The following is a 13,720-nucleotide window of genomic DNA, read 5'->3' on the forward strand; positions in this document are numbered from 1 at the left end:
GCAAAAGTTGTAAAGAGGTGATCTCAGAGAGACCTTTTTTGTTTCCTGACAATGAGGGGAGATACTGGTCTCTGAGCACCTGATTAAAAGCACAATGCAGAACAATGTGTGGAAGAGCGTCTACCTCTCTGAGGCCACAACTGCAAAATCGTTCTTCCTTCGGGGCATTTCTAAACCTACCAAGTAGGTCATTAGAAGGCAGCACTGTTGCATCGGGCTAATGTAAAAGGCCTCCTTTCAAAGGGGCACTCTAAGAAGGACAAGTATTTTGGTTGTAGACCAAAGGTATTGTTAAGATGGAAATTTAGGGGTGAACATTTTTTTTGTGCTGCAGCCAAAATCTCTTGCCTTTCTATGTCTGTTAGTCTCATTATCAGGAGCCTGATAGAAATCTCAAGTGTAGCAGCTCCTTGTAGATCTTCCTCGAGACCCATTTGTCTAATTTTCTTATTGAATAGAGCTAAGCAAGGAGACAACAGCGAGTCAGTCAGTAACCCCTTTAACAATGGATTTTGGTCAGCCCTGAAGCACACTTTGGCCCAATATTTTAAGAAACTGGACCAAGCTAGAAACTCCAGCCTATATTGGCCTGTCTCCAGGCAAAGTGCTCCAAAGGGAACGCATTGCGTTTAAATTGCACCAGGCAGGAGGTCTGGTCTAGAGGGTAGAGCCTCCGTCTGCCTGAAGATAACATCCACAAGGTCGCCAGTTCGAGGCCACCGGCACCGTGCGACCTTGGAGCAGCTGACAAGCTGAAGCCGAGCAATTCCATCTGCTCTGAGCATGGGAGGATGGAGGCCAGAATGTGAAGCCAGATCAGAATGAAACACCTTGAATGCAGTCGTTCTTGAAAGAAAGAAACTTCTTTGAAATTGTAAAAATCCCTATTTAATAAGGGATTTAATAAAGCCTGCCTATGTAAACCATCTTGAATAAATTCTTGAATAAAGACCAAGAAAGGTGGTATATAAATACCTGTTGTTATTATTATTATTATTATTATTATTATTATTATTATTATTATTATTATTATTAGAGTCCAATTCTATTTTTACCCCCCCCCCCACTGGTGCAGCCATGCCAAAACTGGCCACACTGTTTCCAGTGGGGGAGGACAAATCAGGAGGCTTCAGAGGCAAAAGGAGATTTAATCCCCTGACACTTTTGTAAGCCTCCTGCTCCTCAGTGGGTTTTCTCAGACTAGCAATTTCACTAGTGGAAGTTTAGGGAGAAAAGGGGGTGGGGAGGCTGCAGAAAAGGGGGATAGGATCCAGTGCATGCCCCCACAGCCTCCCTTTAATACAGTATATGGTTCTAGAACTGGAATTTTCCTTACCTTGATATATTGATGATGCAATGATAAGAGGGTCTTCTGGGACATGGCAGAGTAAGGGCTATTTGCCCCAAGGGGGGAGAGATAGAATAAGTATAAAGAATAAGCACTATTTCATCTGAATCTGTTATTTCAGACAAATCTAGAATCTGTTAACTTTAAATTTAAAAACAAATATTAGGAGATCCAATCGCAACTCTCTTCCAAAAAGTGTATCTTGAGGAAAAAAAATGTTCTGTGTTATATTTAGCTTGATGTGTGCATCCAAATTTTGTCTCTGGTTGTAACACTGGATGTACCCCTGCCCTGATACAACACTGTTACAATCAGAAGGGAAGATGATGTGCTTAAAAATACTTTTAAAAATACTTAATGTGTGGTGGTTGGAGAAAAGCATTTTTAGTGTTAGCAGGAAATGGAGTTCAGCTGCAGAGGTAGGCTAACCCCCCACCAAATTCCACTATAAAGGGGTTGGATCAGATATTCCCATAGTCCTGGGAACTGGAGTTTATGAAAGCTGATGTTTCTTCTTGAAAAGTTAAAGGTATATAAATTCTGTGAGTTTCTGAGAGTTCATTAGGAGGAGGAAGCTGGAAAGAGAGAGAGAGAAAGCAAGGAATGGGGCAGCACAAATGCTTTATATGGATTAAAAAAAAACTGCTGTTGTGCTTTGACTGTTGTCATGCTTGTATTTGTGTGGCTAAACCCTCTATTCCATGTGCCACCTTTTGACAAATATTCCATTTAATATTCCCTCACAGATGGAGCCCTTACATCGGATGGTGCAGAATGGCACAGCAGTTACTGAATTTATACTCCTGGGGCTCTCCAGTGATCCAGAGGTCCAACTCATTCTCTTTGGTCTCTTTCTCCTTTGCTACTTGGTGGCCCTAGGTGGAAACACTCTCATTCTTCTCATCACCGCTTTGGACAGCAGACTGCACAACCCCATGTATTTCTTTCTGGGTAATCTCTCTGTTGTGGACATTGGGTACACATCTTCCACTGTTCCCAAGATGCTGATAAGTTATCTCTCTCAGGACAAGCGAATCTCCCTTGCTGGTTGCTTCTCCCAAATGTATTTCTTCATCTCCTTTGGTGGTGTTGAATGCCTCCTGCTGGGTGTGATGGCATATGACCGGTATGCTGCCATTTGCCACCCACTGAACTATGGTGTATTAATGAACCCCAAAACGTGTGTGTGGCTGGCAGCATCTGCCTGGATTCTGGGCTTGACTAACTCTGGTGTGCACTCTGGCATGATGTCCCTTTTGTCTTTCTGCCGGGACAATGTCATCCGACACTTTTTTTGTGACATCCCACCCCTGTTTCAGCTCTCCTGTTCTGACACTCAGGCCAATCAAATTGCGACCTTTGTGGTGGGTGGAGGTGTGATCATGGGTTCATTTCTGGTTACTCTGGTGTCGTACGTCTATATAGTTTTGGCCATTGTCAGGATCCGCACCAAGGAAGGGCGTCTCAAGGCCTTTTCTACCTGTGCTTCTCACCTGACTGTGGTCAACATCTACTTTGGCACCATCATCTTCACATACATCCGTCCCAACTCTACATACTCCCAGCAGAAGGATCGGATTTTGCCTGTGCTATATGGGATTCTCACACCAATGCTTAATCCAATCATCTATAGCTTGAGAAACAAGGATGTGCAAGGGGCACTCCGGAAAGCCATGGGGAGGGCATAAAACTACATTCACAGAATCCAAATGATTGTGGGTTTTCTGCTTCAATATTGTGAAGCCAAGACTCAGTTCTCTATATTAGCTATATTAAATATGCTTCTGCCTGCCTTGCGGAACTTTCAGGTTTCACTCTTGGAGCAGAGGATGTTTGTGATACAATCCACTTTTGAAAGTGTCCCACATTTCAGAAATAATTCACCAAGTGGTTTGGAATGAAATTGCTGTTTGAGAAAAAGATGTCCAAAACAGGATGTGCCCTTCCTCAATCAAGTCCCTTGTGCTTATTGAATTTGTGAGCTCCTCAGAGCAAGGACTTCTCTTCTAATGTAAAGTACCATGCACATTGATGGTGCTATATTTTTATTAATAATAATAATAATTACATCCCACTGGGTCCAGTGAACCAACCCTAGAAGAACTTCACGTGGCCCTGGACTCCCTTGCCTTTGGCAAGGCACCTGGAAAAGACAGCATCCCTGCTGAAGTCCTAAAATGCTGCAAAGAGATCATCGTCACTGAGCTGCATGAAATCCTCTGTCTCTGCTGGAGAGAAGGTGGAGTACCTCAAGACATGAGGGATGCAAACATCATCACGCTGTACAAGAACAAAGGAGGCATTGAATGCCTCCTGCTGGGTGTGATGGCATATGACCGGTATGCTGCCATTTGCCACCCACTGCACTATGGTGTATTCATGAACCCCAAAACGTGTGTGTGGCTGGCAGCATCTGCCTGGATTCTGGGCTTGACTAACTCTGGTGTGCACTCTGGCATGATGTCCCTTTTGTCTTTCTGCCGGGACAATGTCATCCGACACTTCTTTTGTGACATCCCACCCCTGTTTCAGCTCTCCTGTTCTGACACTCAAGCCAATCAAATTGCGACCTTTGTGGTGGGTGGAGGTGTGATCATGGGTTCATTTCTGGTTACTCTGGTGTCGTACATCTATATAGTTTTGGCCATTGTCAGGATCCGCACCAAGGAAGGGCGTCTCAAGGCCTTTTCTACCTGTGCTTCTCACCTGACTGTGGTCAACATCTACTTTGGCACCATCATCTTCACATACATCCGTCCCAACTCCACATACTCCCAGCAGAAGGATCGGATTTTGCCTGTGCTATATGGGATTCTCACACCAATGCTTAATCCAATCATCTATAGCTTGAGAAACAAGGATGTGCAAGGGGCACTCCGGAAAGCCATGGGTAGGGCATAAAACTACATGCACAGAATCCAAATGATTGAGGGTTTTCTGCTTCAATATTGTGAAGCCAAGACCCCGTTCTCTATATTAGTTATATTAAATATGCTTCTGCCTGCCTTGCGGAACTTTCAAGTTTCACTCTTGGAGCAGAGGATGTTTGTGATACAATCCACTTTTGAAGGTGTCCCACATTTCAGAAATAATTCACCAAGTGGTTTGGAATGAAATTGCTGTTTGAGAAAAAGATGTCCAAAACAGGACGTTTCCTCGGTCCCCTTCCTCAGTCAAGTCCCTTGTTCTTATTGTGTCTGTGAGCTCCTCAGAGCAAGGACTTCTCTTCAAATGTAAAGTACCATGCACATTGATGGTGCTATATTTTTATTAATAATAATAATAATTACATCCCACTGGGTGCAAGAAGTTATCAATTTCTCTGGAGTACACTTTGAATCTACAGAGGTTGGAATGGTTAAGACCTGTCTGATTTACACTCAGCACAGATGCTTCTCCTGGAATTTATAGCTGAATCCAGTGACCTTGACATAGGTAATGCTGAATCTCGCCATTTCTAAGCTGCAGCTGTTGAATGGGAAGAGGACATTGTAGGTTAGAATGCTGGTTTGGGACAGGAATTGTCTTAATGGGATGGAGGGCAGTAGAATTTGAGCTGTGATAGAATTGACAAATTTCAGATTGAAAGTAACAATGATAAAAATATTTGGCATTTCTTTTTTTCTTTTTTTTAATACTTTCTGTGGAAATATTCACCATTTAAAAATTGTGCTCAGCCCCATTGTTTCCTCCGGCTTTTGCTGCTCAGTCACTTTCTTCTTTGGCCTAACTACATGATTCACACAGGCGATCTTACCCAGTCAGGGATCACATTTGTATGGGACAATGCTGCAGTACTACATAGTAAATCACAGCTGTGAATGCGATTGGAGTGAAGCAAGCAGACTTGCTGCCTGAAACCTTGCAAATCTGTCTCGTCAGCATTGGCATTGACACCTGCCTCTAGTTTAAGTGCCAGCTGAAACTCCACCCCAATTTTGTCCCCCCTTTCTTGCTTGCAGGTGTGTTAGCAGGTGCATACCCTCCTGCCACCACTATCTCCTTCTTGTCCACCTGGCTGCTTTTGCTGAAAGCATGGGGAGGGGAGCACAGCGCAGTGCAGTGATTTAGGAACATCCTAACACTACTGTCATCTTACTTTCATCTTGCCACCTCCCACTTGAACCTGCCCAGCCGCATTCAAACACACTGACAGCACAATCCTAAGGGCCGTTTACGCCACTGGAATGAGTGTTCCAACAGCATAGTTTTATGGCTGCTGCAACCATGACAGTGCCAAAGCCTCAAGTCATGAGTGGCTGGGTTTGTGTAAAAACAAGGCGTTGACACCCGCTGCCACTTGTAAGTTTGCGTAAGGGTTAGGAGGAATGAAGGGAGGGTGGAATGGGGTGGGGTGGGCAGAACAGGAAGGTGACAGGGTGAGGAAGAGGACAGATTGGGTCCAGAAAGGGGGTGGGTTCGGCAACAGTGGCACCCACAAAAACCTAACCCCCTTCCAGGACTATGGAGCTAACGCAGGTTCAATTTGACCCATGGCAGCTGTTGGGGCATCCCCTGGGGCAAGGAAACAAGTATTCCCTTACCCCAAGGAGCAAGCCAAAATGCCCCTGCAGCATACAGTAGAAGTTGTGTTGGCAAACTGTGTTATCATTGGGGAGTTATGTAGTAGTCCAAAGAGTCCTAGAGGCAACCAGAAGCCCTTCCCAGAGGTAAATAAAACTTTTATTAATTACCTCTGGTTGGCCTTCTGGCTCCTGTTCTAGCCTTTCCCCACCATTAAATGCAGCACATGCTGCATCGAGTACAATGGTGGGTGGTAGGATTGGGCCGTAAGGGTTGTAAATTTTCAGTTCTCCAGTTTTCAGGAAAATTTTAGAACAATTCAAGAAAAAAAAGAAGCAAACACTCCAACATTTATCATCTTTCAAAGCCTTTTGTAAATAGTGTTCTCTTAAATAGAATTCTCTTAGCAGCAACAATAGACCATAGGATCCAAACAGCCCAGTTCAGGGCCAATTCCCCTGTGCCAATGCAGTGGCACCATTGCAGCTTGAAGGGTGTCTTGCAGGGGAATTTTGCATGTTGGAGGTCTATTCCAGGCAGGGAATAGCCCTGGAGCCATGGAAGAGGTTCCCCTTTCCAAGGAACAGTAACATTCCTGGAGCCCCTGAGCCAGCAAAGAGGCTGAAGAGAGGGGCGGAAAGCCCTGTGTAACCAGAACACAGCAAGGTGCAGCAAGGTGGAGCTCTCTCTCTCTCTCTCTCTCTCTCTCTCACACACACACACACACACACACACACACATACACACACACACACACACACAGGGGCAGGTGTGGTAGCAACAGAGGGGATTGCTTTAAAATCCCAGGGAGTGTTTTCCAAATTCCCCCCCCCCCAGATTTTGCACAAGCAAGCCTACCCACCAAGCAAAGCATGAGATATAGCTTACAATCCTCTCCACACTTTCCTGGGAGTAAGCCCCATTGACTACAATGGGGCTTACTTCTGAGTAGAAACCCATAGGGCTGGACTCTAAAAAGCTCAGCATCCCACCTGTGAAAGAAGTGGGCAGCTGGCAATGTGGAGGGCTCAGGAGAAGGAGACCAGTGGGAGGAGAGAGGATTGCTTTAAAAAACCCAGGGAGTGCTTGCCAAATTCCCCCCCCCATGATGTAGGCTCTCCTGCTCTATCAAGCCTTCCCAAGCAAACCTTGGGAAGCCTTGGAGAGACATGTGAGGGTGAGCAGAGAGCCTCTGATATAAGGACTATAAGTCCCAGAATGCTCCGGGGCAGAGAGCTTCCATGATGGTGGGAGGGCTGCAGTAGCAGCAGCAGCGAAGAGGAGGAGGAGAACCTGCAGTGTTGTTGGGAGGTCACCTTGGACACAGAGGACGTGGCTTCCCAAGCAAGCTCACCATTCCAACTGTGAAAGAAGCAGGACAGCTGGCAACAGGAGGGCTGAGTTTGGAGTGGAGGGGAGGGAATTGAGAACAGCTGCCTTAGTTTCCTTCCATCCGGAAGTGTCAGGATGCAGTGAATTTGCATAACTCTATGGCATTTAGCACAATGAGGTTTTTTGTTAATCATGCGGAACTAACGCAGATAAATAGGCTCCACCTGTAGATCTGTTACCATTTTTTATTTGGAATGTGCACACACACATCTGTTACCATTTTTTTATTTGGAATGTGCATGCACACACACATGAATATATTAGGTTTATATCTTTGTATAATAGGGATAATGAATATATTGGTAAACATATTTTTCCATACAAAGTAAGATGAGCTATAACTTAATGAGCACAACAAATTTAGATTCTTCTAGCTTGATTCAAAGCACCTCATGTAATCATAATGTAAATTGTTTCTTCCTTTTGCTCTCAATTTTCAAAATTTTATTTCAAACCTTTTCTGCTGCTGGATCACCATTAGATTACTTTGCCAGAAATATGGGACATGATTGTGAGAACACTGTGTGAACTATAACACTGTTATAGTTTCAATATCCATATTTAGAAAGAGGATACTGGGTGGGTAATGGAAATCTTCTCTTGGGGTCCCTACAAATGATATTTCTATTATACTGATATCTGACCCTAAGGATCCCAGAGTACCACACATGCTTCTCTTTTATTCTCACAAAGCCTGAGAAATAAATTTGTGTGACAAATTTTGACTGGCCTTTGGTTACTCAGAAGTCTTCATGGCTAAGCTGAGACTTGAATGTGGATTTTCTCAGTACAACTCCAGCATGTGATCCACTAAAACAACAGTCCTTTCTGAGTTTGGCAATAAGATTCTAATCTGCAGTTGATTTGTTGCCAAGTGGGACTTCATCCTCTGTAGCCACTTTTCACATGTGCCTTAAGCGCAATTCTATCCTGCGCTGGAACAGGCAAGCAAAGAGGCTTGTGCTGTATCCAGCGCAGGATAGGCACCAGAAGTAGCTCAACCAGAGGCAAGGGGAAATTTTTCCCCTTACCCCTGGGTAAGGGTCACTGGCCCCTATGGGTCTCCTCAGACTTGCGCCACCTCCTGTGCCGTGAGGTGAAACATTGAAAATCACTGCTCCTGATAATGAAGACAAATGGAATTGAAAACACACACACAGACACACACAATGTCTTCAGAATATGCAAGAAAAAGAAAAAAAGTTATGGGGTTGGGAGGAAATCTGAGCTTCTGGTCACTGACAATTTCCTTTTACCCACAGCGCTTGTGCTAGTTGATATTCTTTCAGTACGTTCTGCTCCATACCCAATATGCACTGTAGACCTTTACTTCCTCCCCAGTGCAGAGAAGTTTTTGACTGTGGATCCATCCAACATGTTTACTTTAGCCTGGCAGATCTTCAAGTGCTTTGGGAAGAACAATTCTCAACCCTGCAATTTTCATAATCGGGCAAGTAGTGAATATGCCAAGGATTAGCAGAAGGCACTTGCAAAGTTTGTAACAACACACAAGGTGACACACTCTTCTCTTCTATAGTGGGTTATAAAGACCCAGTACAAAGCAATTTGGGCTTCACATGTCTGAGACTTTCAGTGAAAACAGGCAGAGCTGTAACTAAAGGGAATTTCAGGGTCTGTGTAGTGGGAAGTTGTAACTGTTGTCATATTTGAGGTCCATTTTATAGCACCTTTCAAGAATGCTGATGGCTGTAACAGCACTGATGATGGGCACATATGTCACAATGAAGGGGGCCCAGTATGTCTGGGGCCAAGGCTATCTGATCTGCAGGCTGATTCCATTACTGCTGATAACTTTGCTACTGCAACTGCCTCATAGTGTCAGTATGAATTGTGACCCTCGAAGGGATTCGCAGTCCTGCCCCATAGGCACTAATTCTTTAGAAGGCATTCAAATTGGTGGATTTACATCTTTTGTACAAGCAGATCTCAGGGAACTTCCGTTTAATGCCAGACCAAATCATTCTGTAAGTAGTTATTTCAGCCATCCTCTCCTAGATAATATCTGAATGCAGAAACAACATTATTTTTTATATATCAGTTATTTGATTTTTCTCTGTAAACCGCTTTGTGAACTTTTGTTGAAAAGCGGTATATAAATACTGTTAATAATAATAATAATAATAATAATAATAATAATAATAATAATAATAATAATAATAATAATATACAGTTACGGTATACAGTCATTATACAGTTACTCCTGACATTTTTGTTACATTTCTCTGTTTCTCTGTGTGTAACTATATTCCTGTTCAAGTCAAGTCCTCTTGTTCCCCAACATTTCTGTCACTTTCAGTTTGCAATAAATCTTTCTAAATTTGGATTGAGAGTAGAAGAAATCCAACCATCCTGAATTTATTCCTATGGAAGGGATGAGATACATGCAAGTCAGTTAATCCATGTTCCATCTTGTTTCCAAGTTGTTCTGCACCGTCTTTTGTAGCCTAATAATTTGGTTGCAAAGAACCAGGGCAGGGTGCTCAAGCTCTGAAAGAGCAGCAACACTCATGAAGCTGAAAATCCCATATCTCAATCCACTGCCAGATCTCTGTGGCATGCCGACTTTCTGCTACATTTCTCATAGTGGTATAAGTTAGGAGGATGGTGGCACAGGGGTCAGCCTTCTCAGTAGTGGTGCCACAATTCAGGAACCCAATACTGGGAGAATTAAGATCTACCCCCCAAGGCGTTTCAGTGAGGGCTCAAAACCTTTTTGTTTCGTCTGACATTTGGGTGATGGCTTGTCTCCCTCCTGTGCTTTCATAGAAGATCCTTGAGTGTTTTTGCCCTTTTCAAATTGGTTTTATTTATTTTTTGCTGGTTTTATTTATTGTTTTGATCCAGTGTATATTTTATCCTTAAATTGTAAACTGCATAGGGCATGTGCTCCAGCAGAGGAAAGTTGGGATAAATATCTTTTAAATAAATAATTAAAATAAGAAGAAGCTAGAAGAAACCAAAGGAATTCAATTCCTGCCTCAGCTCAAGTCCTTCCCCAGTTACCTTGGCCAAACACAAAATAAATCTCTATTCATCACTGAAGTGTTCATCCTGGGGTTAGGATGTACCATATCACAGTGTGGATTAGGATTCAATGGAGGGACTATCTAAACGTAACACACACATTCAGATGCAGTGTCTGTTTATCTAGGTAGCTATGTTTAAAGTCTATGCTATATGATAAGCTGACATCAGCTTGCAGCAAAAAAAAAATCAAATTTGGTGAGTTCATCACAGCCCTCAAAGAGAGGATTTTAGAGGATTAAAAAAAAAGATGTGGATGGACGATCAATGGAGATTTTCCGAAGAGTTCTAATGGTCAATGAAAATGAATTAAGAAAGCCAATAGAAAAGGTTTGGATCATTACAGCTCAGTGGGATTTCGCAGCTGTAGAACATCTGTCTCTGTTTACACCCAAAACATTCAATGGTACTTTATCCTTTGCCCTCCACTCAAATGATATGCCAGGATATGAAGATTTCTTAGAGACAATCAACCCTTACCAATCAAAGTTTATTTTCATGCCACAGTTTTGGGCTTTGGCATTTCAATGTTTTCTTCCCTTGTCCTCTGTGAGAGGAGTAGCAAAGTGCAGTGGGAAGGAGAAGTTGAGGAGCCTCCCAGCACCTGTGTTTGAAATGCAAATGACTGGCCAGAGCTACAGGATCTACAATGCTGTGTATTCTGTCGCACATGCTCTCCGTGCCATGTTTTCATCAAGATCCAAGCCAAAAGCCATCAGCAATGGAGCTACATTGAGTATCTGGAATCTCCACCCATGGCAGGTCAGACTATTTGCCCGTCTCTCTCAATTTGAGTGTAATAAACCACAAGTGCATTTTGACACAAACACTGGCTGGATTCTGCTTCCTAATTCAGGTGCAGAAGGCAGTGGAAAGTACTTGTCATAAATGAATTTCTACATTAGCTGATGATAAACCAATAGTGCAATAGTGCAATCCAAAGCTTCTTTATTCAGAATAGGACAGCCAAAACTGCAAAGCTTGCTTAGCAGATACATTCAACAGCCTAACATTTGACATCAAATTATCCAAACACCACATTTCTTTCAATAGCACTGATCAGTTTAGAAATATTTTAATCACCTTATTTCATGTGGAGAAGGGCTTTCTTGCATGACTTCACTCAAAAACAGGTCAATCCTTTGTTAGGACATTGCCAAATTTCCTTTTACACTAGGCAAGAGCCTCTGTCCAGCATACCAATATTTTTCTTAAAAAGCAGAACACTTTGTGAGTTCCACTCACCAACAAAAGGGGAAATAAAGTTATTATTATTATTATTATTATTATTATTATTATTATTATTATTATTATTATTATTATTATTATTATTATTAACTTTACTCCTTGGAAGAAAACTTGGTGGGTCAGAAAAATCCTGTGGCTTCTGTCACTAACGCTTTTTTCATGCTTCAAAAAAAAAAAAGGGTCTGAAGTGTATGAGCACAATCTTGGGCTCAGCGCACCGGCTCACCACAGGCACATGTTGTCACAAACGTGCCGTAAGACACGTTTGTGAGGCTTACTGCTGGGCAAGCGCCGGTGGTAACCCAGCACCTCTGGCGCTAGGTTAGTATCAGACGGGCACCTGCGCTCCGCTGTTTGGCGGTCACTTGGACCACCGAGCCGCAGTAAGTTAAGTGGTGGCATGGGGGGATACTAGATTCTGGGGAGGGGGGAGGGGCGGAGGATGGGGAGAAGGCAGGGAGCAGGACTGATGGGGAGGCGGGAGGCACAGAGAGGGAAGTGGAGGCGTGCTGGGGGAGGGAGCGGGGAGGGAGGGAGGTGGGACTGCTGGAGCAGACTGGTGGATCCTGAGTGTCCGTGTGGGGCTCACTGCCCGAAACAAACGCTTTTACCTCGCTCGGCAGTGAATCGAGTAACCCCATTCCAGGGCTACTTCCCTTACCTGGGGGAAGGGGACAAAAGTCCCCTTCTCCTGAGGTGCCACCCCTAGCTGCCATGGGCGCACAGGATCTTTGCTGCCGCTGAAGTTGAGTGCCCTGGGAGCTGAGGATTGCGCTGTAATACTCTGCAAAGACTGGATCACATATCCCCAAGTGAAACATTCTGATGATGGTCTACTTATAGCCACTGAACATTCTTGATGGATTTTGAAAGAGTCAAATTGAATTAATTCAGTTCAATGACTTCCAAAAGCAAAACTTGCTATCACTTTCTTTTCAGTGAGCTTCTTGAATTCTCTATAATACCAGATTTCATGCTAGTTACAAGATGCTGATCCCATCAAGTTGAATGGGCTAATATAGATATGCTGAAATTATGGTGATTTGCTTCTTTCTTTCAGATGCAGAACAGTGTGACAAATGCCCAGAAAATCAGTACCCAAACAGTCGCAAGGATCAGTGCATCCCCAAAGTTTTAATCTTTCTATCCTACAAAGAGAACTTGGGAATAATTTTGTCTTCCTTTGCTCTTTTCCTTGCCCTGCTGACAGTTCTGGTGATGTGGAGCTTCATTCAACACCGCAGTACTCCCATTGTCAAGGCCAACAACTGGGGCATCACCTGCACTCTTCTCTCTTCTCTGCTGCTCTGCTTTCTGTGTTCCTTCCTATTCCTTGGTCGGCCTGGGAAGGTGACCTGCCTTCTCCGCCAAACAGTATTTGGCATCGTCTTCACTGTTGCTGTGTCTTATGTGTTGGCCAAAACCATCACTGTCATTTTGGCCTTCATGGCCACCAAGCCAGGAAACAGCATGAGGAAATGGGTGGGGAAGAGGCTGGCAGTCTCAGTCATCATTCTGTGTTCTCTCATTCAAGCTGGCCTCTGTGTGGCTTGGCTGGCAACATCTCCCCCCTTCCCAGAGTTGGACATGCACTCCCACATTGACCAAATCATTATACAATGCAATGAAGGTTCAGTCTTCATGTTCTACATTGTCCTGGGCTACATGGGATGCTTGGCCTTGATCAGCTTCATCGTGGCTTTCTTGGCCAGGAAGCTGCCTGATACTTTTAATGAAGCCAAACGGATCACTTTCAGCATGTTGGTGTTCTGCAGTGTTTGGGTATCTTTTATCTCCGGCTACCTGAGCACCAGGGGGAAATACATGGTGGCTGTGGAGGTCTTCTGCATCTTGACTTCCAGTGGTGGGTTGTTGAGTTGCATCTTTCTTCCAAAGTTCTACATTATTATTCTGAGGCCTGAGCTGAACACTAGAGCCCAGCTAGTACGGAAGAAGTCTACTAGTCCATGACACTTGGAATTGATCTCATATTTACCATCCCCAGCTTTTCTTTCTCATCTCCTTTATTAGTGAGCAAACAAACAACTAAAAAACAAAACAGCAACAAAGTAACCAGAAAAATAACATACATAAAGCTTACAATATATTTTAATAAGCAATCTATTGAGGTGTTTGTTTCTGATGAGTAACACCTCTGCATGA

At 43.6% G+C, this 13,720-nt stretch overlaps 2 protein-coding genes across 2 annotated transcripts; both read left to right on the plus strand.

The window, feature by feature from the left end:
- Positions 1 to 2,094: 2,094 nt before the first annotated feature.
- LOC136653063 (olfactory receptor 5V1-like) lies at positions 2,095 to 3,036 on the plus strand. The gene has a single exon (XM_066629988.1). The coding sequence runs from the start codon at positions 2,095 to 2,097 to the stop codon at positions 3,034 to 3,036; it is 942 nt and encodes a 313-aa protein (XP_066486085.1).
- A 568-nt stretch (positions 3,037 to 3,604) lies between these two features.
- On the plus strand, positions 3,605 to 4,249 carry LOC136653064 (olfactory receptor 5V1-like). The gene has a single exon (XM_066629989.1). It carries the CDS (start codon positions 3,605 to 3,607, stop codon positions 4,247 to 4,249), a length of 645 nt encoding a protein of 214 aa, XP_066486086.1.
- Positions 4,250 to 13,720: the final 9,471 nt, after the last annotated feature.

This window comes from Tiliqua scincoides, chromosome 5, assembly GCF_035046505.1.
Source record: "Tiliqua scincoides isolate rTilSci1 chromosome 5, rTilSci1.hap2, whole genome shotgun sequence".
NCBI classification, from domain to species: domain Eukaryota; kingdom Metazoa; phylum Chordata; class Lepidosauria; order Squamata; family Scincidae; genus Tiliqua; species Tiliqua scincoides.